This window comes from Bos javanicus, chromosome 17, assembly GCF_032452875.1.
Source record: "Bos javanicus breed banteng chromosome 17, ARS-OSU_banteng_1.0, whole genome shotgun sequence".
Lineage (NCBI taxonomy): Eukaryota > Metazoa > Chordata > Mammalia > Artiodactyla > Bovidae > Bos > Bos javanicus.
This window is the reverse complement of record NC_083884.1, coordinates 60,837,122-60,864,231: the sequence shown is the minus strand read 5'-3', so window position 1 is coordinate 60,864,231 and position 27,110 is coordinate 60,837,122. Positions and strand designations below refer to the sequence as shown.

The window sequence follows — 27,110 nt, the reverse complement described above, 5'->3', positions numbered from 1 at the left end:
CCCCAAACCCTGAGCTAAACCCAAGTGCCTCCCTGGGGATTTCCGGCTTCTCTTTGGGCACAGTGACAACGAGCGATGCCTGGCTTTTCCGCCCTAAGCAGCATTTAGGGAGCATTCCTGAGCGGGAGTAGGTTGTTAAGTGGACAAAATCTGGAGCACTGTGATGGTCTCTGAGCTCCTCATGGGAGGACCGAGGCTGCTTGTACGTCCTCCCCCTTGCGTGGGCGCAGAGGTGTTGGAAGCGAAGTGCTGGAGCTCTGGCTGTCCTGGATTCAGAGTCTCATGCAGCGATAATGAGCCAGCTCAGAGCCCAGGGTTTCGAAGCTAGTAGATGGGAAATTTAGGAATGGAATCATTCATTGCATAGCAATAGTAATTAGGACACCCATATTACCTCACCTCATCCATGCAACAGCCCCGGAGGTAGGTGCTATAATTATCTTCCTTTTACAGATGAGGAGATAGAGCTAGGGGAGCCCCAGGGCTCATCAGTGTACTAGCCAGGACCCCAGCTCGAGAGCCTGCTTTAGCATCAGTGAACCCTGCCCCTCGGTGCATGGATTCACCTTTGCATCCTCAGGACCTGGCACAGAGTAAGCCCTGAAAGAATGGGTGTCCGCTGAAGAAGAAAGCAACAGATCCAAAACTGAATAAATAAATGAGTCTCTGGGAGGGGGGTTCAGGATGGGAGACATATGTACACGCATGGCTGATTCACGTCAATGTATGGCAAAAACCACTACAATATTGTAATTAGCCTCCAATTAAAATAAATTAATTAAAAAAATAAAAACAAATGAGTCTCCAGGCTGCAGTTTTCTTTTTTGCAAAAGCAGGAAGGTTAAACCAGACACTGCCTCCCAGGGTCCCTTCTACCACTAGAATCCCACGCTTCTAGGGACACTGTTCCCTGTCACAGTGCCACGGCAGCTGACTTTCAGAGATCTTTAGAGTCTGATGCCTCCTCCAGAGCCCCAGACGGGTAGATCCCTGCACACTCCTCTGATCCAACCCAGAAAGCCCTTCCTCTCAACAGATTCAAATCCCATTCACCAGGACTTCCCTGGTGGTCCACTGGTTAAGAATCCACCTTCCAATGCAGGAGATGTGGGTTCAACCCCTGGTAGGCGAACTAAGATCCCACAAGCCACTCAGCTCAGCCAAAAAAAAAACCCTAGGGAGTTCCCTGGTGGTCCAGTGGTTAAGAATCCACCTTCCAATGCAGGAGATGTGGGTTCGATTCCTGGGAGGGGAACTAAGATCCCCACATGTCTCGGAGCAACTAAGCCTGAGCACCTCAACCAGAGGGAAGCCTGCATGCCGCAATGAAGATCCTATGTGCAGCAACTAAGACCTGTCACAGCTGAAAATAAAATAGAGTTTAAAAAATTAAAAAACAAGAGCTAGCAAAAAGAAAAACTCCCATTCATCCCACAAAACCTGACTCCCATCCTCTCGATAAAAGCACCTCCCTGCACTCAGTGGCCCCTGTCCTTGGCCCCACCGGGACCTTTGACTCCCAGGAAGTTCTCATTCAGCTTTGACAGTGAAGTGCCCACGCTTTCTCACTAGGGTGAGCATTTAGGTGCATCTCCCGAATTTCTGTGATTTGCATATCACCTTGACAACGTTGGCCAAATCTTCCTATCACCTCTTCTGCTATTTAGTTCATGGGAAGATCCCCTGGAGAAGGAAATGGCAATCCACACCAGTATTCTTGCCTGGAAAATTCCATGGGCAGAGGAGCCTGGCAGGCTACAGTCCATGGGGTCACAATGAATATTTTCTCTAAACAACCAGCCTTAGCTTGCCTTCCCTTCTCCCTCCCTCCTTCTTTCTTTTCCTTCTTCCCTTCCTTCCTTCAAACTTAGTCTTGAGGACTTCCCAGGCGGTCCAGGGGTTAAGATTCTGTGTTTTGTGGGCATGAGTTCAACCCCTGGTCACAAAACCAAGATCCCAAATGCAGTGCAGCACAGCCAAAGAAATAAGTCAATAAAAGAGAACTTAGTCTTATTCTAAACAATATTGTCTATGAAATCAGCCTGATGTGCCTGGTATCTGTGGGCACGCTCTAAAGTCATCTCATTTGTCACCAGGGGAGGGGGCCCTGCAAATTGGGAAATATTGGTTTTTTAGGATAAGATGTTTTTAAGCCACAGATTAACCTTTCCAAATAACCTTGGCACATATTTTAATCAGTCGGCTAGAGACAGGATTTGCAAAATGATTTTATTTTCTTCTTTCTGCTTTCCCTTCACTCTCCCATTTTCAGAATAAGTAGTTATCGCTTCTGTAACTAGAAACCATACATAAACGTTGAAAATAACTAAGATACTCTCCGCATGTTCCAAACACAGATTGCTGGGTGAAGAGAGGGGAGGAGGGTACGTGCCCAGACACTTGCCAAGCTAATCCAAAAGTTATTTACGTGGGATCACGGCAGAGTTAAGGTTCAGCCCTCCATCACCCCACCCCTCTCCCTCCCTCCGTTCCGATTGTTGGAATTAGAGGAAATTTCATTCCTCCCGCTTTGCTGCCTGAGCCAGCTGTCACCGGGTGTGTGGGGGACAGGAAACAGGATTACAAGATCAACAGTGAGCCCGCCGTTCCAGCCAGGCTGTTATCAGAGCCGTCTCCGGAGAGCCATCTTCCCCACTTGTCACTACCAACTGTGACCTGGGAGTTGGGACCACAGCCCAGACTCAATGCTGAACAAGGGCAAAACTAGGAGTAATGAGGAGTTCTCCCCGACTCAGATCATATTTTAGAGCATGGACTAGGAACCAAGCACCCTTCAGGCACTCTCTCACATAGATCTTACAAGAACTCCCGAAAGGGGAAGCTATCTTTATTTATGCCCATTTTACAGATGAGGATACTGAGGCCCCCTGCAGTAACATCACTTGCCCGAGGTCATGGGCTGATACGCGCAGAGCAAGGACTGAACCCAGGTTTGTCTGACTCCAAACCTTACTGGAGCCTCTCTGCTTTGCTCCTTCTCCCCGCCAGGGGACAGATTCAGAGAACTGGGTGGATGACCCTGTCCACTCTCCCAGCCTGGAGAGTGGTCAGTCCAACTCTCTGTTTCCCAATGCAACTCCTCACACAGCCACAAAGACACACGTGTCTGTGAGGCTGAGAGTTTCAATCCAACATGTCAATCCCTGACCTCTTACTGAGGACCAATTACCTTTCCTTCCTTCCAACTCCAGGTGCCTAGGTGGGAAGAAGCCCACAGCCAATGTGCAATAACCCTAAGGAGTAGTTAGGGCAGAGTTCAGACCTAAGCAGAGTCCTGTGCCTAAATAGCTCACCAGGCACATAGTTCAGAGCTGTAGGAAGAGACTCCAGGATTGCTGACATGCGAACTCTCAAACACCTGTCTGTCCCCCACTGTCTCTGCTTCCATGCCCATCATCTGTCCAACCAGCTTCCAAAGTGTGGTGCCCAGCCTGACACAGAAAACCAGTGAGGGCTCCTAGGAATAGACACACCCGGACCAGGCAGTCTGTGGCCAGAAGCAGCTCCCTGGAGGAAGGCACAGCTACAAGGAGAAATAGTTACAAGGAGGCTTTAGTGATGGGCAGGAGATGGAAGGGGAGGGGGGAAAGATGGAGCTTAGTTAACCAACCGTGGTGTTCACGGGGCCAAAAACAATAGATAGAAGACAGATTTGGAGCCACTCCTTCAGCCTGATTGAAAGGGAGAGGGGACACCGGGAGGAACAGAGCTAGGGGGCGTGGCCAGGCCCGATGGGAAGGGTGTGGCCAGGCCAGATGGGAAGGGCGTGGTCAAACACACCAAGGTGTCTGGACCTGACACGGAGGGCAATAGGAGTGTTTGAGGCTGTGAAGAAATGTGTCTTATTTGTGCTGTACAAAGATGTCTTTGGGCTTCCCTGGGTAGCTCAGCTGGTAAAGAATCCCCTGCAATGCAGGAGACCCCGGTTCCATTCCTGGGTCGGGAAGATCCCTTGGAGAAGGAAATGGCAACCCACTCCAGTGTTCTTGCCTGGAAAATTCCATGGACAGAGGAGCCTGGTGGGCTAGAGTCCATGGGGTCACAAAGAGTTGGACACGACTGAGCGACCAAGCACAGGGACAAGATGTCTTTGGCAGCTGCCTGGAACATGTCTGGGAGGGGAACAGAGCTGGTGTCAGGCCTAAAGAGGTTAGAGGCTGTGGCAGGTGAGGCTGCTGGTGGAAAGGCAGCCTAGATGGAGAAAGGAGGTGAACTGTGAGACATGATAAGAAGGTAGCACCTCTGAGACCAGATGACCGGGTAAAATTGAGGGGGCTACTTGCAATACCTTAAACCCATAATCCCACCTGCCCTGGACCTGATGGAAAGGGGGGAAGAAGTAGGGGATGGAAAAAGCCCTTCAGTCCCCAGCTGCACAGCCTGGACCCCTACCTGCAGGATGACCAAGATGAGACTGTCCATCAGTGGCTAAGCTGCCATGATGACAAGATGACCATCAGGACAGGATGGGGTTTAGACACCATATACACAACACGTGGGTCCCTGAGCCGACAGCTGAAAATAGTTTGGCCTCTTTCACCTTCAAGTGATGTTTGTTATCAATTTTTCCACCGACCACAGGCTAAATTCAACTCCAACTTCCAAGTGAAGACACGTAAAGCTAAAAATGTTTCTAAATAATAATTTAAGGACTTCGTTATTTTCACCACATAAAGCATCTTACAAGTCCACCATCATGAAGGAAATCAGTTATTAATACAGGAATTCATATGAGTCTGGTGTACCCGTTCGACCTGAAGATAATGACATACTTATTTTTTAAAAGCATGCAAAATTAGATCTGCTAAGCCCACTATCTGAAAAAGATTTCTACAGCATGTTATTTCCAAACCCAACGTTTAAACCACAAAGCTCTGGGACCTTTCTCTCCCTCTTCTTCTTGGGTCTCTTGTCCTCCTTTGAATGAGTACATGTGTCCATCTGCCCAACTCTCCCTTTTCGGGTTTTCCAGAAAGGATAAGACTAAGCTTCCTAAATGACCTCATTTTATTTTGAAATGCTAAACCCACCAAAATGGAAAGAAAAAAACAACATTTCTTGGTCAAAAGGAACAAAATGCATCTTGAATTCTCTTGCCATATGGTAAGTTATTTTGGAACTCTACCAAGAGAATATTCGACAAAATTGGCAATGCTTGTACAATCGTTTCAAATCAGACCGAATTCCCACTATGTCCATTTGCCACAGCCCCTCCTATTCATCATATCAGCGACCAAGACCACAGGATATGTAAAAAGACCAAACCATTTTTATCACCAGCTTCTAATCCACCATCCCCGCCCCATGCCTGGGAGGCCGCGTGATGTCAAGTCTGTATATCACCCCACGGAAATCAAGCCATTAACTCCCCTTTCATTTACCAAGAGCTGTTGCCAAAAGAAAATCATTCATCGGCGGTGACTTATGGGAAGAAAGAGAGAGAGGACTTCACTAGAGAGGAAGACAGCAGAGAAAGAGGAGAAAATTGTAGCTTTTGCTCCGTGGGCAGATGCAAATGGTCAAGTCCCCGCATACACAGTCTTCCCCAAATCTACACGCTCCAGAGCGTCTGATAGAGGAGACCACATGGAGGGTTTGGTTTACGCCATAAAAATCCCGCCTACAACACAGAAGCTGCAGGAGACACAGGTTCAACCCCTGGGTCAGGAAGATCCCTTGGAGGAGGGCACAGCAACCCACGCCAGTATTCTTGCCTGGAGAGTCCCATGGACAGAGAAGCCTGGTGGGCGACAGTGAAAGGCTTATCAGAAAGTGGGATTCCAGAGGCTCATTCTCGTTTCTCTCGATGGCAACAAGGCCCCATTTCTCTGTGCCTGGTCTTCCGGGGCTGCTGGCTCACCTGGGCTATTGAAGGGCAAGGGATGCAGAGAGCGGGGAGCCAAGGATCCCACTTTCTTACCTTTGCATTCTCGACATTCTGTGTAGCTCCATGTCATCGCTGCCCCGGAATCCTTTGGCGAAGGGATTATTCTCAATCTTTAACTGGGTGATCTGTAGGAAGCAGAGAGAGAGAGTTCCGTGTTCACTTGGTTGCTATAAAACCGCCTGGTGACCCAGCTAATGATAAGTGTCATGGAAACACAGTCTCTGGCAACCCAAAGAAGCAAATTAAGCCCGTCATGTCAACAGGACCCATCACTGCATTCAAAATGAGGCTCTGAAAAATGTCCTAGATCAGACTGTCTATAAAAGGGGGGACAAAAACCTGGTTTCAGTTTGCCCACTAATTGGAGTCATACTCTGCATCATTCCAGCCGGATTGGCATTTTTGTCTCAATCATAGCATTTTGTGTTTCAAACACAATGCAGACCTCAACACTTGGTCCTCCACCCCCTTGGAAAATTGTACCATGTTGACACGATGTCAGTTTCCTGCAGCGTGGCAATCTCCATTGGGAAGGACTTGATTATTGCTCTCAAAATCCTATTATGCCTCATTTCACATTCATTTCATAGTTTTCACAGAGTTTGCTAGTTCCAGTGAAAAGGAGGGTGTCTAATTAAATAAAGACCAACATATAGAATTATAATATATACAAGAGCTACCTAACAACTCCAAACCTCTTTAATTATATAAGGAAGAAAGAATCCTCTTCTGGGAAATTTTTGTTGCCATGTCTAAAACTCAGTGATAGAATGGGGTCTTTTGGTTCAAGGTCCATCACACATATTCTTGAAATCATCAACATATTCTGTTAGCATGAATGTATAGTAGCAGATCTAGGTAGAAGAGTACATCCCTATGAAGTTTGCCAGAAGTATGTCCCAAAAACTGTGTGTGAATTGAATTTTTATATATCAGATCACTTTACAGACACCAAGGCAGTGTTCATCAGAGGTCATTCAAAAATCACTTCATCATTATTATACCTATATAGCCTTGGTCTACTAATCTGCTTAATATTTTTATTAAATCAAACCACTTTTTTTACTTCTTAGTATTTTGTTTGTTGTTGTTTAGTCACTAAGTCGTGTCCGACTCTTTTGCAACCCCAAGGACTGTAGCCCACCAGGCTCCTCTGCCCATGGGATTTTCTCAGACAAGAATACTAGAGTGGGTTGTCATTTCTTTCTCCAGGGATCAAACCCACATCTCTTGCATTGACAGATGGATTCTTTACCACTGAGCCACCAGGGAAGCCCAGTATTCTGTTTATTTTCAATTTAACTACTGAATTATAATTACTGATTAAAATTTAAGGTAGTCATAATTATGTTCTGTTTTTACTATTTTTTATTTATTCTTTCATAGTTTTGGTCTTACTTGGATTGATTATTTATATTTGTATTATTTCATTGTTCTTCCTCTACTGGCTTCTTAATGATTCTCTTCTTTTAAAACTTGTTATTTTGTATTTGAATATCGCCAATTAACAGTGTTGTGGTCATTTCAGGTGACCAGAGAAGGCACTCAGCCATAAAATATACATGTGTCCATTCTCCCCCAGGCTCCCCTTCCATCCAGGCTGCCATGTAACATTGAGCAGAGCTCCCTGTGCTATACAGTAGGTCCCTGTTGGTTATCCATTTAAATAGACCACTGTGGACGTGTCCAAAATCAAACACTTTTTATGTAAATCTATTTTATAAATATACTATATCACTTTTCTATATGTCAAAGTGGAAACACGTGCAAGTCAATACAAAGATAACAAGTGTATCAAATTCTCTCTACTGGTACCCCTAGAAAGTTCCACACTGAAGGCCAGCCTTCCCTTTGTTGCAAAGGAAAATCCGACACTTTTACGGAAGTATTTAACATAAACCAGTACCGAGGTAAGTCTCCCTTTCTGTAGTAGATGAATAGAAAGATAGTTAGAACAAGAACAGATTTTTTTCCTATGGTTCCATCATCTACAGATCCGCACAGAGCCATCTTTTCTACCCCCCAGTAGCACCTTTACAGACTTCGAGAAACCAAGAAGTTGCTTTGAGAAACTAGGCATAATTAATGAATGTACAGATTTGTCCATTTGAGGGCAAGAACATTCTGTTTTCTGCTAGACACGGTCTTACAGCATTTCCTTCTAACCCCAGGACTCTGTCATGAATATAAAATTACTATATATGAGTCTGTGTGCTCACAATAAAAATATATATAAACTTAACATTTTTTAAATGTTATGTGATTCCAACTATGACATTTTGGAAAAGGCAAAACTAGGGAAACAGCAAAAAGAGTAGCAGTTGCCAGGGGTTAGGAGGAAGGGGAAAATGAACAAGAGACGCATAGAGGATTTTTAGGGCAATGAAATGATTTCTGTGGGATACATCACGGTGAAGACGTGTCATTACACATTTGTCTAAACCCACAGAATCTAGAGAATTCCCTGCTGGTCCAGGTGTTAGGACTTGGAGCTTCCGCTGCAGGGGACACAGGTGTGATCCCTGGTCAGGGAAGTAAGGTCCCATGAGTTGCATGGCACAACCAAAAAAAAACCCCACAATCTATAACACCAAGAGTGAGCTCGAAGGCAAACTACAGACCCTGGGTGATGATGCGTCCATGCAGGTTCATCAGTGGTATCATGTGTCCCACTCTGAGGTTGGGGGTGGGGGGTGCTGTTAGTAGGGGAGGTTGTACATGGTTGGGGGAAGCGGACAGAGGTTATACAAGGCTCTGCTTCCCACTCAGCTTTACTATGAACCTGAAACTGTTCCAAAAAAATAAAATCAACTTTAAAACTTTTAAACTACGCGTGGGGATGTCTATGTATACACGTTCCCTTCTCCTTCCTTTTTTTTTTAACATGGTAACCCATTCCTGCAACTTTCTGACTTCGAATCAACTCTTCAGAGTATATAGAAACATCTGTAAAACCTCTCTGGAAAACAGAAGAGACTGGCACAACACTGTAAATCAACTTTATCTCAATAAAAAAAAATTTTTTTAAAATACAAAGTCTTGTTGGATAACAATCTTGAACATGTGCACTCCTCAACTCAGCCCCATCACCTAGCGGGGCTTTCTTTCTCACACCAGTTTTATGACAGCAAAATGCAACCATAAAAACATAAAGCATTTTTAATGGTGAGGGGTAGGAGGGAGAGATTCTCAAAATGTTGAGTAAAAATTAGATCATTTTTAAAAAGGGTGGAGGGAACCCTTATCCCGATTTTTATGCCCCTCACCCACCCATCGGAGACAGAAGCCAGCTCCTGAAAATACTGAGAACAATAAGACAATAGGGGTGGGGCAACTGGGCTGAATTAATGCCTATTCCATGACATCGCTATTCCACACAAAAAAATTACTCAGAGCAAAAAAAAGAAAAGGGTGGGTTTTGGTATTTTATCAGCAAAATCTTTTGCTCAAAAAAAACTTCTGCTCGAAGTAAGCTTAGGTGCAGGTGAAAATGCCTATCTTATTTCATACTAGTCCTCTCATTTACCATAACCCTGTCTATGAAATCCCTTGTACCTCAAACAGAATTCAAACAGAAAAAGAATTCTTGTTCTTATACCATACCTCCCAAAAATATGCTGTCAGAGATGCGCACAATTGGTGAGACATACACGGAGATGTGTGGATCTTACCTATCTACCTTGCTCTGTAGATTTGAGGATAGATGGCTATGGTTGCAAGAATTACCCCTGAGAAATCTTAACATGTAAGCTTAGGGGCCGGTGAAAATGTCTATCTTATTTCATACTAGTCCCCTCATTTACCATAACTCTGTCTATGAAATTCCCTTCCTAACGTGGAGCTAGTCACTCACAGGCACAAATACACCTGGATGTCTGAGTTCTACCCAAAGGCTCCACTGAAACTGATTTCCATGCGTCATACAAACGTACTCCCTCCAAAATCAGCATAAAACCGGATATCCGGGGGAGGGGCCCGATGGGGAGAAAAACAAATATAAATGCCAGGTCCAACCACTGAGACAGAGGTTGTAAAAATTAATGAGAATAATTGTTGTGAATTCTCGCTTTTGGGGAAAAAAAAATAAAAAAAAACCCTCGCGAGGGCCAAAAATCTTAATTATGTCTCTCTATTAGGGGTTCATTTCCTGGTCCTGACCAGAGAGCTCATACCTCATAAATACAGGCTCCATACACAATGATTTAAACAGGAGGAAAATGCCTTTTAATGGCAAAGTAAGTTAATATTGAAGGGAGAGACACGCTTGCATACAAAGCCATTGTTGCCTAAGCGGGGAAATGAAATGCCCATGTGACCTTTTTTTTAACACCTAAATATTTCTAGGGATTGCCCTGGGAGCTGCTGACAACTGCGGCACAAACCTTACAAAAACCTGTTTCACAGAGTGAGCGTCGCTGGGGAAGATTCGAGTGTTTAAATATCTTTTTCAAGCTGTCAACCATCTGGGGAAATAACCCCCAAATCCAGCTTGGGATCACAGCTGGGCTCAGGAAATATGCCGTGTCATTAGGAACCCATGGTATACAGGTGTGTGATGGCAGTGTAACAAATGAAGCCTGCCACATACCTGCCTCCACCTGGTACCTGCATGCAAAGAGCAGTCTGGAGGCACTAAGCCCTTTGGGACAAAACTTGGTGGCTCGCATTTTTCCAACTGACTCAATGGACATGCATTTGAGCAAACTCCAGGGGCTAGTGAAGGACAGAGGAGCCTGGCATGCTGCAGTCCATGGGGTTGCAAAGAGTCGGACAGGACTTTGCCATTGAACAACCACATTATTCCAAACTGTCCTGGCAATTCAATCACACAGACTGCTTTTCTTTCCAAAGCATAATGCCAGGCAAACTGTCCTTGGACTGACAGAACAATCAGGAAATGAACCAATTAGACCACAAAGTAGTTGTAGTTGTGTTTCAACCACAGTAATAAGAGCTTATTTAAAAATCTCAGCTTTTCAGATTCTAAAATAGGATAGGCAAAGAGATTTCCAGAACCTGTGTTTTGGATGGAGTTGCCCTGTTACTGTTAACTGATCAGTTATGAAGTCGATCATGACTCATCACTAACAACCTGTGCTGACTCTTTACCCGGGCTCTGCATGATTACACGTTTCATGGATTAGCTTATTTTAATCCCCACCATGATAATAACCAAAAAAAAAAAAAAAAAATCTCTTCTTATTCCCATTTTACAGATGGGGAAAACTGAGTTAAATAATTTGCCCAAGTCAGATAGATTTGAACCCAAGCATCTACCGCCAGATTGTGACACTAACACACGAGGATGAGGAACAGCCCAGGTGGCTTTTACCCACAAAGCCAAGAGTCTCAACACCCTATCCAGGTGGGACAATAAAGTGACAAAACAGAGCCCACAAATCACAGTCAACCCAACTGCCCCACTTATTTAAGTCACACATCATATATCCACGTGGGGCATGTCTGCAGGGGCCTGAATGCAACTGGAAAAATACACTGCTTTAGACTTCCTCCTGACAAAGAAAATAGGTGTTATTGGTACTTGATAACTCAAAAGTGGGGAAAACCTCATGCAGGAGAGAGTGCTTGAAAGTCATCTCCTTGAGCGCTTGAAATCCTTCTTATGGATGCCAGGCTGGCTCAAAAAAACAAAAACAAACAAACAAAAAAAACCCTGTATGTACAGCTCAGCCTGGCTTCTTGGCTCAACCAATGAAGAAGATCAGTAATTCCTGTGTGATCCTCAAATACACCTATATTCATCACTCAGCTGATCACGGTCCTTATTTCATGACATTAAGTCAAAGTGTGATGCTGTACACCTGAAACTCATACAGTACATGTGTCAATTATATCCCAATAAAACTGGAAGAAAAAACCAGCGGGAAAAAAAAAAAAAAACCAACACACATATATTCAAATGCATCTTTGGGAACTCACGTTTTGGGACCCATGAGCATTTAGATACACAATCTCCTAGATTGTGTTCAAAACTTACATGTACACACCCCATTGGACAGGCACTCCACACACATAGATGAGCAAATATGTGCATTGAAGAAGACCTTTAAATAAATAAAATCTAAAGGGTGTTGAGTGTGTTCACAAGTAACTACAGTGACAGTTTCATGGACATACACATATGCCAAATAGCTAATTGAATACTTCAAATAGTGTGGTTTATCATATGACAGTTACGCGTCAACAAAGCTATAAACAGAGAAAGATTGTGTGGTCCCCCAAATCTACCCATTCCTGAGGAATCCCTAAGATCTTTGCTATTAATATATAAAGCTTGGGGATTTCTCCCAAAGGACCTGAACACTCATGTGTTTCTTTACCAGGCCGCTTTCATATGTCTATCACTTCCTGTCCCCTCTCTCTGGATGAACCTGGGTTTTCCTGGCAGGAAAAAAAAAGATTCAACATATTTTTGGGCCCTGTGTCAAGACTAGGAAGCTCTAAGCATGCACACACACACACACACATACACACATATATACACACACACACACACACATATGGGGAACTGAGCGTTCTGGTTGCTATTTTTTTCATTTTTTTCCCCTGTAGCCATCACCACAAAGTTAAACATAGGTTTACAGCAGCCATAGAGGAAACAGGTTTCTAGCAGCCAGACTCAAATTAGCCTGAAACAGCATAGCAACTTTCAGGGCACTTGACCCTACCGTTTTTTTTCTCTTATTGGTTAAAGTGGGTAGAAATTTTTTTTAAATAATAACATAAAAAGTTCTTCTTTTCCTTTAAAAAGTAATCACATTTAGCGGATAGGAGGGAGTGCGTTTTCTGCTGAAAGGAAGCTTGCCAAGGCCTGGGATCCCAAACAGGCCGTGTGGCCTGCAAGGGACCATCCATCACAGCTTGGCTTGGTCACTGACAATCTGAATTTGGAGATTACCCACAGCATTTCGTAACTGCCCTGGCTTCCTTGGGGGTAGGGATTAGCCAACACACAGCCTGCATGAAATGACCTTCAAGGGGTGACTGGAGGCTTTAGGGTGCTAAGCCCATCTCTCACTGTAACCTGGCCTCTCCAGTCTGGCTCCACAGCCTCTGCAGCCTCCCCCCACCCCACTTTTCTCTTGCAGATGGGGGAGGGGTGGGCGCTGTAGAGGGGGAGGGCACCCTAGCTCCCTGTCCACCTCCGCAAGTCATCCACATGACCCGCCCTCACTGATCTCATGTGGACCCCCTCACCACTTTCCCCTCCCACAGCCCCTAACCCCAAATCACTTCACAATATTCCTAAGAGTCTACCACCCTGGAGCGGGGCAGCGATGCCTCCCCAGCCCCTATATTTTGCCTTTCCCGCTTCCAGATCTTTCCATATCGAGGTTTAGGAATCATTCAGTCCTGCCCTCCCCACGCCAATAATATCCAGGCCAATAAGATGAATCCATGGGCACTGGTGGCTCAGACGGTAAAGCGTCTGCCTGCAGTGCGGGAGACCCGAGTTTGATCCCTGGGTCGGGAAGATCCCCTGGAGAAGGAAATGGCAACCCACTCCAGTATTCTTGCCTGGAAAATCCCATGGACTGAGGAGCTTGGTTGGCTACGGTCCATGGGGTCGCAAAGAGTCGGACACGACCGAGTGACTTCACTATCACTACCACTATGGGCACTTGGGTTTCTAAAGAACAGACATGAACCACAACAAGTCAAGATGAGCCCTTTCTCCCAAGCAAGATCTCTACCCCCTGACCTGCAGTTAGAGAGGCATCTTATTCTAGCATCACTGTCAAGCTTTGAAGGACCAAACTGGGGCCTGAATTTCAAACAGTGTGGGGTTCTGACGGTGACACAAGCCATCTGCAACATCCCACCTCTACACAACACTGCAGCCACCAGAAACAATGAGCTGGCCTTGTGCACATCTCCCCACACCAGGCTGTGTCCTGGCAGGATCTTATTTAAGTCCCCAGAACTTCGATTCAGGCAGCTGGTGACACAAGTTTCTCAGTTTTTGCTTTTCTTTTAGCAATGCTAGTCTTGCTTGAGTATGTACTTTGGGGTCAGTCATTACCAAAACAAGTAAGAAAGCATCTGGGAAGGTCCAAGCTCAAGGTTTCCAGCAACTCAGCCACCTCCCCCGATGGGAGCTGAAATGCATCCAAAAGGCAAGAGTAGAGGAGGAAAGGACACCGACACCTCCCCCCCACAGAAAAGGTGGCCCCAGGCAGGGTGGCACCAGGTTCCCCACCCAAGGGCACCGAGCCCGTCAGTGAGGGGACCTTTCTTTTCACTGATCTTTCCACCACTGCAGGCGGATGACTTCTTGTTGCATTTGAGGATAAGTGTTGATACCAGGTAGTCAGCTATGGTTTGACAATTTCCATTTAGTGTGTGGGAGTATGGCTTTCATGCCAAGCCTGTGAATACAGTACAAACAGCTGCGATCCTTAGGCTGCAGCTCTGTTCCTGCCTCAGCCCCCTGGACAGAAGTTGGTGCCCACTGTAGGGTGGAATAAAGGTGTCCAGAAGGCTTAAGGTTTTAGCAGAAGCCCCCTGCGGATTCATGCAAACAAGCAGGTGACCCCAGGCCTGCTGGTTCCTGGGTCCTGGGCTTACCTTGTGGTTCTGGTAGGAAGTCACCGCAATAAACGCCGTCTCAGGAAAGACATGAGTACAGAACGCGGTGTTTTTTGAGCCAAATCCATTATTTTCATCTGCTTTCACGATGTGTAATCTTGGCTGGTATTTGTGCATGGAATTTAGAATAATCTAAAAATAATAAAGAAAATGAGATGGTAAGAAAAATCAAACCCCCTTTGTTTCCATAAAACCCCACTCTCCACCCCAAAGTTACATTCCTTATATAGACTCTCAAAAAAAGGTCTGATTTTTTTTCACTCCTGTTTTTGAAAAGAAGCCAGTGATTTCATTAAAAAGAAACATTTCAAAAATGACAATTTCCATCTGAAAAAGCCACAGTAATATTCCAGGAATCTACCGAAAGCACACGGGGTAGTAAATCAGAATTCTTAATAAAGTTTGCTTAATAAATTAACTCTCTACATAGGGCACTTCCCGCCCCCTCCATGCGAGTGAAGCAAGTTTGGGGAATTGGTGCCCCCAAGGAAGTCTGGGCAGTAATTTTTGAATGAAAGGAGTGCAGAAACAAATAAACATACATACAAATAACCACCTCTTCTCTGCTCCCCCCCCAAAAAAAAGTTCAAAGAGATGCAGAAGAAGAGACCAAGCATTTGCAGAACTGGAGGAAAAATCACCGGCTTGGTCCTTTGTTTGGATAATGTGCAAAGGGGAGTCAATGAAGACGAGAGGAAAGTGGTGGGGGAGGGTGTGAGATGGGGGGAGAAACAGCCCCGCCTAACACCAAACAGGGGCCTGGGTGGCCTCAAGAGTCCCTTCCTCCAATTTTACATTTCAGGATCCACCACTGGAATTATCTCCAGACTTGGCCCTAAACAGAACTGGGGCATCCTACTTGGTGGGCAATATTTTTCTCCTTCCTTTCTACCTTCTCCATGTTTGGGGAGGGGGTCTCAGGGACCAGTGGGGTCTCCCTGTTGCCGCTGTACTATGATTACAACCACCACAGTAAAGACCAAGAGGGGTCTGCAGGCACCACTCTCTCTCTCTGGAGCAGGACCAACCAGAGAAGACGAGCATCCTCACGAATAAAACCGAATGTGTTATCTGGTTGACGCCTTGCAGTTTGCAGCCGCCGGGAGGCTGGTAACGCTAATGTTTGTCAAAACGTTCTAGAGCTATACCCCCCGAATGTGCTAACCGCCGCGTTTCCTGAGCTGAAAAATCTGGCCTGGTTTTTCCCCAGGATCGCGACACTGAGCGGCAGAGGGAGTCTCAGTGTCTTTGATTATTTGCATGGATGACCCTGGGGCAGGGTGCTTGGGCCAACCCTTGAGATCGGCCTGGAGGAGCGGGAGGGGAGCGCGGCCCGACCCGGCCGGGGGAGGGGCGCAAAAAGCTCGGGACCCCGCGGCTTCCCGACCCCCGGGCCGCGAGGCTCTAATCTCCGGCCGCCGCGGCCCGGCCGCCTCCCCGGCCGATAGCGACGCCGGGCCGGGCGGCGTGGCGACAGAGAGACGCAGCGGGGCCCCGCGGGCCGCCGCAGCCCCCGGCCGGCGCGGCCATCGTCCCGGCTTAGCCAAATTGCTTTGACGGCCGGGGACAGTGTGGAGACATCAGCGCGAGGGCGATCTAATGGCCCTTAATTTCATTAGGGCGGCTTTGGATTCCGAGTCCGGAGTTTAGGGTGGGAATGCGTGGCCGCTGGGGAGTCCCGAGCCTCTCCTCCTCGGGCGCAGAAAGACCTGCAACTCACATGGGCGCCGGGCGCGGGGCTGTGCGCGCGCCTTCCCTAGGGGTCTACCCCAGCGCGACCCCAAAGGCACACCCAAGTCCCCAGAGGGAAAGCTAAGGAGCCCAGACCAAGGATTCACGGAGGCCCCCCACCAACGGCTCCTAGCCTCCAGAAGGATGCGGTCCCGGGAAGATGCAGGCAGGTCCTTTACAAAATGGTCCTCTCTCTGTTGTTTAACGTAAAGCCTAGCTTCAGCATGCTTTCCCAAACCTAACAGCCCACGCGCCAACCCCCACGCAAGCTGGAGAGTACACCTGGCTTGGATGCACCACTAGCTGGACCCTGCCGGCAAAATACCCGGTTTAAACGCAAAGGAGGCCCCAGTATTTTGCCCAGAAAATACCCACTCTGCCCCTTTGCAATCTCTTCCTACAGCGTAGAAAGGGAATGAATCTTCTTCCTTCTCTCTGCTCTGCCAGAGTGGCCAGTCCGGTCTCACACCAACCCCGTGTACAGCGGAACTGAAAGCATCAGTGAAGAACCTGTGGTCCCCTTCCACCACTGGACCCTGTGGGCTCAGGGTATTAGCCCTAAGGCCTCAGGAACCTGATTTTTCATTTGAACCTTCACAAACCTTCCTCCCTCCTGACCAAATGCATCTGCACCCAGGCCCCTCAGGTCCCCAAACTGGGGATCATGTGTTTGTTGATCTTCTCTCTAAACAGAGTGGCAGGACCTGGATCGCTTCTGGAATTAGACCTAGCCTCACATCCTCCTTCCCCAATACAAGCTGTGTGACCTTAGGCAGGTCATCTCCCCTCCCGCGAGCTCCCAGTTATAAATGCTTTATTTCCATCCTCTTCTCTAAGCTGCTCTGAGGGTCAAATGCCCTGAGATGGGACTACCTCAGGGTGGTTCCACCCCCGACTCGTTTGGTGGAATCAGCAAACTAAAGTTTCTGAACTCTGAATTCAAAGATTGTGTTCTGTCCTGGTAATCATGTCCAATTAAGAGATTTAGGGACGTTTCCCCCCAAATCCATGTTCTGTTGGTTTTTCTTTGGGGAACAGAGAATGATATGCTATAGAGAATCTGCTGCTGCTACTGCTAAGTCACTTCAGTCGTGTCCGACTCTGTGTGACCCCATAGACGGCAGCCCACCAGGCTCCCCGGTCCCTGGGATTCTCCAGGCAAGAACACTGGATCTCTAGGAGCTACATATTCTCTTGGAAGGCAGGAGACTACACCCGCAATATCTTGCAGTTTCAGGGGGTTCCCCCGGCCCCTGTCTCTTAGGGTCAATCCAGATTCCAGGTGTAAGAGCCTGATCTGGGCTTGCCCACTCTGGGCATGGTGGGAGGAGAGGGAAAAGCTGGAAACTGGAACAAACAGATAAACCCAAGAGTGTCAAGCTCAAAGGGGCTTGGGTACCAGAGTTCGCCTCTGGGGGGGTTGGTCTCCCCATCTATAAAACAGGAAGCAGAGGGCCTAGGGTCTCCCTTTCATCTAGATCATCCCAATGATAAGAGGATTTGGAAGGAGGTAGGTAAGGCATCGGCTTCCCTGGTGGCTCAGTGGTAAAGAATCCACTAGCCAATTCAGGAGATGTTGGTTCCATCCCTAGGCTGGGAATATCTCCTGGAGAAGGAAATGGCAATCCATTCCAGTATTCTTGCCTGGGAAATCCCATGGCTAGAGGAGCCTGTCGGGCTACAGTCTGTGGGTTCGCAAAGGGCTGAATACAACTTAGCGTCTGAACAACAACAACAAAAGGTAAGGTATAAGGCTCCCACTGTGGTCCAGCCTTTGTGATCTGTGCCGAGTAAGTACCCACCGAGCTAGAGGGCCCATGTTTTCTGCAGGACTGCAACCAGTCCCTAATCACAGATGGGGCTGAACGAACAGGAATTCCAGGCCCGGAATGAACAGCTTTAGTCACCCACAACCCCTGTCCCTCAGCAAAAGCAGGTTGGCTGGATGCTGGCATCAGAGATGCAGGGTGAGCCCCAAGCCAGGAGAACCAAGGGACTCAATCACCAGCCAGCCGGGAAAGACACACTCCAGAGTGTGGATTAATGGACAACAGGAAGGATTGCCAGGGGCAGATGCCTGAGCAGGAGAGAGGCGGAGAAAGCCAGGAAGAATTAGAAGGTGTGAGAAATAAGAGAAAAGGAATGAGAGATGAAAAAGAGGCAAGGAAAGGGAAAAGAAAGAAGGCCACGTCAAAAAGGTAGAGGGAGAAAGAGGCCAAGGCGTTGAGATGGAGCAAAGAAAGAAGCATGGGTGGGCACAAGGAGCCAGGAAGAGAGAGAAAGTTCTGGAAAAGAGGGAGAGGAGGGGGAAGGTGAGAAAGAGAGGTGTGGACCTACTGATACAAGAAAGGACCGCGGGAGGTACTCACATGCCCAAATGGGTCCAGGTGGTTGTTGGTGAGCTTGAGTTTCTGGAAGGAGACGAGCTGCCGCATCCAATGCGCCCCCGTGGCCGGCGAGTCCGGGTGCACGTAGAGGCGGCCCGGCATGGCGGGTTCCGCTTTGCCCGTCACAGACCTAGACCAAGGAGAGGCGCCACCCGCCTAGACTTAGCGCACCGCGGTGCCGGCTGCTTCGCGAGCCGGGCGACGGCTGCTGAATACGAGACAGATCTGGAAACGGCCTGACCCTCAGGTCTTGCTCGGGAACCTACAATGCCAGATGCCCAGAAAGCCTAGAGCCGGTGTCCAAGTGAGCGTTCCCCCCCGCCCCACACTCGACCAACTGACTGGCTCCTTCGCCTTCCACCTAATTCCTTCCCCAGCACCAAGGGCTCCATCTCGCAGCATCTCTCTGCCCACGAACAACTGGCGCATTCTGGAAAGCTTGGATGTGCACAAAAGTCTCGGGGAAAAAAAAAATCCTTGCGGGCTTTCCAAAGGGGCTTCGTCTTCAAGCCTCTGCACTCTTGGCAGCTGGGAGAGCGAAGTACCCAAAGAATGAACCTCTCCTCTCCTGCCTGTTTAACTCAAATACCCCGGATGGATTTTGCAATTTCATAAAACAGGCATGTTCAAAGCAGGTAACTCATAAAAAAAAAAAAAAAACTGTTAATGGTTTATGCCCCCTAGAAATAGCTCCAACGCTTGGGAACAATACCCTGTGTAAAGATCCACAAACCCTCCAGTCCAGCAACAGACAGCGGCACTTTACTTCCTCTGAGCCTCAGTTTTCCCATCTATAAAATGGGAGCTACTGGCTGCTCTTTCTTTTTTTCAGGGTGAGGTCAGGAGGATGCAGAGCCGTGGGCAGCAAAAACCTCTAGCACACAGTAGGAGCTCAAAACAACGTTTATTGGTTCGGTGGGGAGAGGGAAGTTGGGTTTGCACGGTCCACCCCACCCTTCCCACCCTGCTACTGTGTTGCCTACCATTTATTATCTGCGAACTTGTATCTGTGGTCGTCCGCGGGAACGATGTCCATGAGAAGAATGTACTTCGTTTTGGGATTCAGGCCGGTCACCTTCACTTTGTAACTGGGAAACATCCGCCTAGAAGGGGCGGAGGCGGAGAGACAGAGACAGGGAATTAATCCAAATATTCTGAAGATCGCATCCACAAATTTTTATGCAAAGAATCGACGTATCTTTTAAGAAACGGAGGAGATACGGTGGCCCCTGCTCCGCACTTGCCAAGATCCAGCCCAGGTTTCCCTCCAAGTTATGGGGAGGAGAAAGGTCCGGAGCTGAGCAAGCAAGCTGGGACTACACCTATCTACCGGAGGAAATAGAAACCAGGAGGAGAGAGCTTCTAGAGACTAGTTTCAAACAGGGCCAGAAAGGGACCCCGCATTTCGATTCTTGCTAAATGCTCCTTTCAGAGCCAGACACCTACTTTCTTATTCGGGGGCAGGGAAATGCTTATTAGGTTTAAGGGCGGAAAAAAGTGGCCTGCTTCGCCCAGCCAGGTGCTTTGGCCCTTCTGCGCAGAGCTGCCCGTCACGTGAGCACCCAGGTGGGTGCGCCCTGGGACTGCCGGCGCGTGGGTGCCCACACAAGGTGCATCCTGGCCCCAGTCCTCTGCCCCCAGGGTATGGCTCAGCGCGTGACCTCTGACACGAATCTCGACCAGGAATTCATTCATAAATGTTTCACCGCTTCTCCAAGGCGCTGGCACTCTAACATGGAGAGTCTAAACGTTTTGCCCCTCCGCGAAGAAATTTGGTTTTGGAAGAAGCTGATCCCTGCGCGAGATCGGGTGCTTGGAAGGAGGTTCCGCAGTCCCGAATGCGCCGTGGCCGCTCCCTCTCCGCGTCCAGGCGCACTCCCGGGTCTCCATCCCGCCTCCGATGGAGGCCGCCCCGAAAGCCTTCCCAAGGCCGATCGGGATTCAAGAACCAGTGGCTGGAACCTGGCTCGCCAAGGGATGGCGGGAATGGGTGAGGGAGCCCTCTCCCTCGGGCCTTAGAGCCTCGCCTCACAGTGTTTATCTGCCCGAGGGAGCGAGCCTGGAGGCGGAGGCGCAGAAGGCTTCGCAGGCCTTTTATAGTTAAATCCCGTCGGCTCAGGCTGGGGAGGGGGAAAGGAGGCCCCGGCCGCTCTTTCCTTCCTCGGCGGCGGAATGGGAAGAGGACTTGAGTTCTTTGGTATAAACAGAACGCGCCTCCTAGTTCACTGGGGCCGAGCAGGGGAGCAGACATTGTTTAATTTCAAATAATAATAAATGTCACTGTTGTCAGTTTATTGCGGGGGGCTTGGGCTGGAGAAGCGGTGGGCGTCTGGAGAGGCGGCTCCATCCGCCCCCTTCACACACTCGGTGGCTCGGGCCTACCGGCTCCTCGGCTTCACACGCAGGCCGGGGCTTTCTGCCCCTTAAGGACGAGGAGGGCCAGTCCAGCATTGCTAGGGCCGCGGCGGGGTGCTCCCAGCGCCGGGACGCACGCCCGCGCGCACCCAGACGCTGGGACACCGAGCAGCACGACCCTCCTACCCCCTCCCCCAGAAGTCTCGCATTTCTAGCTAAAACTCTGCGAGCTTTTAAGAGGAACTCTGGGGGTGAGTGTCTTGACGAAACTGCCGTGTTTATCGGTGTCTGTATATAGAGCCCGGCCGAGCCCCGGTTCAGTTTCAAAGGCTTCGCCTCTTTCTATAAACAATGAAAGAGGTAGCGAACACACTCAACGATTCCGAGGTTTGGCGATCGGGTGCGACCCTGGAACCGCTCCAAGGTCAGGGAGAATGGGAAGGAGGGTCTGGGCGAGGAATCAAGTCTGAGATCCCATGAAACCCAAAGCCCCCCCTCTCATCTTTGTGTGTCTCGGCACCTTTCTGTTTTCCCGTGGGCTCTCCCATCTCATCTCTTCTTTCTCTCATTACTGATCCATCCAGAGAGCATGGCCTCCCCAGCTCTGGGTCTTCTTATATAGGAGGTGGAAGAAATGCCCAGTTTCAAGAATCAAATCTTTTAGGTACTTTATTTCTCTTACACTGATGGCGATCTCTGGGGGAATTCGCTATGCCTCTTTAACCACAATAGAGTCAAACAAAATATATTCATATTCCATCTCTGTCTCTCTCCTCTCTTTGTTTCTATTCCTTCCTTTTTCTGATCTCCCACATCTTTCTTCATCTCTACCACAAGCTCCCTCCACGTCCTCCACAGAGGAGACCATCTCACCTGCCAGCCTTGGTTATGATCATTTCTGTGCCCACTTCGTGGAATTTCAGCCACAGTTCTCTTTCATGAAGAAACACCTTGATCCCTTCCATGCCCTATAGGAGGAGAGAAAAGTCACACAGAGAAGACCTGGAGACAATGAGCCTTCCCTCCCCACACACCCTGAAAACACAGAGTTTTCTCCTCCTTCCCCTTCAAGCCAGTGGGCGTATAGGCTGAACCACTGCCCCCAGTCCCCAGCACTGTCTGGGCTCTGGAGCAGCCCCTGCCCAGGAATTTGTGTGTGTGTGCTCTGTCCAGGAAGGTCTTAACCCCATGGTGCAGATCTGTCTCATTCTAATGCCACCAACATAAGGCTAGAGGAAAAAAAAAACCCCAACCATCAGGGCATTCCAGAATGTGCATGGGGAGGATGGGGCTGAGGGGAAAAAAAAAAAGAACCAATTACATTTTAGCCAAGAGGCAGCTAAAAGAAAAAGGAAAAGGAAAAAAAAAGCCTCAATCTCGAAAAACTCACTCAGGATATTCCAATGTAGGCACCCAGATGTCCACACAAACACACAGATGTGAGAATACTGTATATGTGTGTGTTTAATCTCCCTATGGTGGTGCATATATAGACATAGGTGAAATTTAAATTTTTTAATGTTTATATATTATAATAGGTTGCCACAGTCCCAAACAAAACTTAATTATCAAATCTCAAATATCTCTATGAATATGCCTCCTAGGCCCTCCTCCCATCCAGCTTCATTCACTTCAAACTGTTTTGATTCTGGGCACAGCGATTTAACATCCCTGGTATCAACTACAAGTTTTACAAAACTGATGCATATATATACATACATATGTCTTCATTTTGCAATAACTTGGAAACGTCTAATAGGTAGATTTGTTTTTTCCTGGAAGAAAACCTCTTAAGTTTCTGAAAATGCGTGCCCTCTGCGACGCTACAAATATAGGGGCATATTCCTGAGATGGGAAGGGCAGAGGAGAGAAGCGATGGAAAAGCCAAGAACGCCATCGAAATCCCAAAGAAGGGTTTCAGCTACGTGCAAGTATCTCTCCAGGTCAAGACAACCACTTCCAGCCCTCTGACACCCTATTTAAAAATCATCAAGGTCTACAGAGGACGCCTTGAGCGCCCAGGGCGCCCGGGTGAAGGGCGCAGAGCGAGAGGCGAGGCTTCACGCTCGGCTGGGGCCCAGCTTTCAGCCAGGCGAGCCCGCGGCTCCCCGCGCCCTCCCCTCCCAGCCCTGCGCGCTCCCCGCCTGCCGGCCCGGGCCTCGCCAGTTCTCCAGGCCCCGGACGCCAGACAAACGATGCGGCGCGCGGGGCTGGGGCGGCGACTCGGAGGAGGCAGGCGGAGGCGAAGGCTAAGGCAGATCTGAAGAGGGGTCAAGCCATCGCTCACGCCGGCCTGAAGCGGCCGCTGACCCGGCCCTTAATGAGGCGTTCAGACCGAGTTTACACCTCGTGCAGCAGGAAAGGAAGGATCTGGACCCTTGTTCGCTGGCTCCAAAGAGCCGGATCTTTATGACTCTCCTAACCACTTCCACTGATTCAAAAATCCTATGGCCATAAAAATAGTCGTCACAATACAGCGGATAGAAACACACTGGCATTTGGGGAGGCATGGCAGAGAAGGGTGGAATTGAATGGGGATAAAAAGAAAAAGGGTAATTATGGGCATTGCCCCCGCTTCCTCCTCCGCCTCAACCCCTGAAAAGAGGGGCTTTGGCTTCTGCAAAGGGCCCCGAGGCCCTTCTTACCTGCTGGGTGAAAGCCGCCTGCGGGGACGACGGGGACTTGCTGGGGGCCCCTAGCGCGCTCTCGGGTTTGGAGTCACAGGGTAGATCCTTGGCGTCTGGTTCCAGGGGTGTGTGAGCCAGGCCAAAGCCCTCGTCTGCGTCGGCCATGGTGATCCCTGGGCCCTGCGACCGCTCGGGGTCCTGCTCTGAGGACGGGAAGGCCAGCGACAGACAGATGAGAGGGGGGCGCAGAGAGAGAAAAAGAGAAGGTTGGAAGCACAGTTCTGGTGACAGGAGGGGGCAGTTACTAGGCTGCCACTCGCGGTTTCCAGCTCGCAGCACCTCCTTCCCCCGCTGAAGGAGGCTGCAGAAGGTCCCGTTATTCTTAGCATTACTATTACTTTATGACCACGCACATCCTCTTGCGAAAGCCCCGCGTCACAGCGGGAGGAGGCGAGGCCCGCATCTCCGCTGCGCAGGCTCCCCCGCGATAAGCGAGCTGCCCGTCAAATTTGTCTGGACTTCTGGAAGAGCCAATAAAGATAAGGCCTGGGTATTTTTGGAAGCCATTGGGTACTAACCCAAAACAAAACAAAACACAAACCTACTGCCCTGAGAATTTTTTCTCTTCGTCAAATTACAGGAGGCCAGCAGAGCCCTGTTGATGAAAACTGGCAACAGGAGTATTCCCTGCAGTAGCCAAAATGCCTGAAATAACCCGCCTCTTGCAAAAGATCAAAAACAGGAGAGGAAAGATTCACAGAAGAGGCCAGGTCCTGAAAATTCACGTTCATCAGTTCCGGGCCTTAAACTTAGAAGTCCTTTAACATTAAGAGTCCTCCCTTTCTCCCCAGTCGTAAGCAACGTGAAAAATAAAAAAGGAGTCAAACAGAAAGGTCGAGAAAGCGGTCGCGCTGCGGTTCGTAAGGAGGCGCGCCCGGGTGCCCGAAGCCAGCACGGGGCCGCCGGCCTCCGGAGCACGTTTTTCTCGGCTCTCCAGCCCCAGCCGGGCGTTTTGTCGAGCGGCCTGACTGAGGGGAGCTTCTCCGAGCTTCAGCCGGGCCTGGTTCGCTGGAACTGCAGGCCTAAGCTTGGGGCTGGCGACGCCAAAGCGGTTCCCGGATAAGTCCTGAGCTTCCGGCGTTGAACCCGCCACTGAGATCCGACGCGAGGCGCCTAATGGCCCAGGTTTTACAGGCATGTGAGGTCGGAACACGCAAAATAGCAGCTGCAGAAGGGTTCAAGCCCTGAGGAGCCTGCCCCATACTCTGATCGTCTTCCAATCTCTTCTACGTTCCCAAGTAGGGATTTCCTCCCTCAAAACCCGGGAACGCTGGGAAGGAGGCGCAAGAAATGCCGCCCCCAATTTTAGCAGCCGCTCCAGCAAAAGGCTGGATCCCACTCCCCCGATCTGCCGTGGCCGGAGACCCAGAAATGGTACGGAGGCGATCGGCTACTAAGCACGATTTCCAAGCCGCCTCCTTCACCACGCCCTTGAGGTTCGGGGGAGGCGGTGATGGGAGCCCCGAAGCCGGCTCACAACAAAAGAAAGCGGTGCTGGCGTCCCCACGTGCGCTCCCCTGCACCCGCCGGCCGCGGGGACAATCCCAACCCGAGCCCTGGCCGAGGTTCCGGAGAGCTGGGGGGCTGGCGGGCCCGAACGAGATGCGGTTTGACAGAAGCAGGCCGCGCGTCCTGCAAACCTCCACGCCTCTCCCCCAGCCTCGGCTCCACGCGCCGGGCAGCTCCGGGCCGCGGAAAATCGCTGGCGAGCCAGGCCCTGCAGAATCCCCGGGCCAGGCTCGAGAGCCGCCTTGCGCGCCTCCCCGAGCCGCCTCGGCAAGCGGGCTCCCTCCCCAGCCTCCCGGGCCATCGGCGGAACGGTTACCTCGCTCGGTGAAGCCGGTGCATTCACCACATTCCTTCTGACTCCTAGCAGGGAAGCCGGCGGCGAGGCGGGGGCACGGGCATGGTGGCTCCGGGGTCTACGGGGGAGACTGCTTCCCCGGACCGGCGGCAACCGCTGCCTACAAAGGGAGCACCCACCGCGGGAGCCTCGCCGCAGCGACTGCCCACAATCCAACACACACCTCCTGCGCCGTGCGCTCACTCTCCCTACAGGCTTCCAAGTTGTCAGGCGCCAGCAGGGCTCTCAAGAACGCCAAAACAGCAGCCTCCCGGAGCACCCCCAATCTCGGTGCCCGGTTCTCCCTTGCACCCCCAGGGGGGGAAAGCTGGGAGACAAGAGGGAGCCTGGGAATGGCTGAAGTCCTTGCTGAGCGCGGCTTTCAGGGTTAAAGTTCCGGAATCCGAGGTAAGAGTCTATCTCTCTCTCTCCCCCTCTCCCCCTCTCAGAAATACAAGCCGACTCAGCTGAGCTCAGTGACGTTGGGCTGCCTTGATGCTTGCAGAGTACTGAAATTGCCTATCCAACTCGCTCCCACTGCACGCTGCCTGCCTCTGTCTGTCTCTTCCTCCCTCCCTCTCTTCCTCCCCCCTCCCTCTCCCATCCCACTCCCTCCCCCAACCACCTTTTCCATTAGATTTCCCGAACACTCAAATCACAACACGAGTCTCAAACCCAGACCTCGAGAGCACCCCCCTTCTTCCCACCCCCTTCCCAACCTCCATCCATCTCGGCTTCTCTGAGCGCGGCTCGGTGGCTGCAAAAAATCCTGCACAAATCATCGCAAACCCGCTCGCCTTCTGCCGGGGTAAATAATCTCGGTGTCGCGGGCGGTGCGGAGAACGGGAGTCTGAACGCACCAAGCGTGCACACACCCGCCGAGAGCCTCCTCTGCAGCCTGGCCCGCGTTCTCTCTCTGCCGCTGACCTCAAGACAGGAGAGCTGCCTGACCTCCCCTGGCCCAGCCTGCCGCCGCTAGCCGCCCTGACATCTCCCCCCTCCCCACTCATCACCCCGACTCTAGGCGACTCCGGGGTGAAGGCAGGGTGAAGGTGCGTTGGGATGGGGGCCGAGATCAAAGATGCCCAGAAATTACCCTGGGCTCCCCCCCGCCCCCCCCCCCCACCCCCAGAGCCACCAGACCTCCCTGGCTGGAGGTGTACATAGGCAAGTGCCCAGTTTTATTAAAATAATCAAACAGTCACTGGGGGCTGGCTGGGGTTTCATCTCCACTCGGCTCCTCTCTCTGCCCTCCCCTTGTCTGAAATGTATTATTTGGAGGGTCGAGTTGAAGAGGTCAATAGAAGCGTAAACACAGTCAGTAGGTCTTAGCCTGAGCAGACCCAGCTTGGAAAATCAAGAATTAGTGCTTGGAACACATGTCAGGGTTCCTGTTTTTATTTCTCCTTCGTATATCCATCACCCTGATTTTTACTCAGGCTTGGTCTAGAGATTCAGGCCTGCAGGCCAAGGTCTGGGGAGAAGGGTGGAGGCAAGAGAACCACCCTGGAGATCGGAGGCCACCTCAGAAGACCACAGAAGTGTGATCTTCTGTGGCTCCTGGGAACTACAATCCCAGGGCAGGCCTG

The 27,110-nt window shown here is 49.8% G+C and overlaps 1 protein-coding gene across 1 annotated transcript in view; it reads right to left on the bottom strand.

The window, feature by feature from the left end:
• Positions 1-25,586, bottom strand: part of TBX5 (T-box transcription factor 5) — a 49,937-nt gene extending 24,351 nt beyond the window's left edge. The window contains exons 1-7 of the mRNA XM_061384915.1: positions 25,504-25,586; positions 23,637-23,821; positions 21,865-21,959; positions 19,620-19,739; positions 18,619-18,766; positions 14,498-14,650; positions 5,942-6,033 (exon numbers count right to left, since the gene is read on the bottom strand). Of these exons, the coding sequence (XP_061240899.1) occupies positions 5,942-6,033; positions 14,498-14,650; positions 18,619-18,766; positions 19,620-19,739; positions 21,865-21,959; positions 23,637-23,783 (755 nt within the window). The 5' untranslated portion in view covers positions 23,784-23,821; positions 25,504-25,586. The remainder of the gene's footprint in view (positions 1-5,941; positions 6,034-14,497; positions 14,651-18,618; positions 18,767-19,619; positions 19,740-21,864; positions 21,960-23,636; positions 23,822-25,503) is intronic.
• Positions 25,587-27,110: the final 1,524 nt, after the last annotated feature.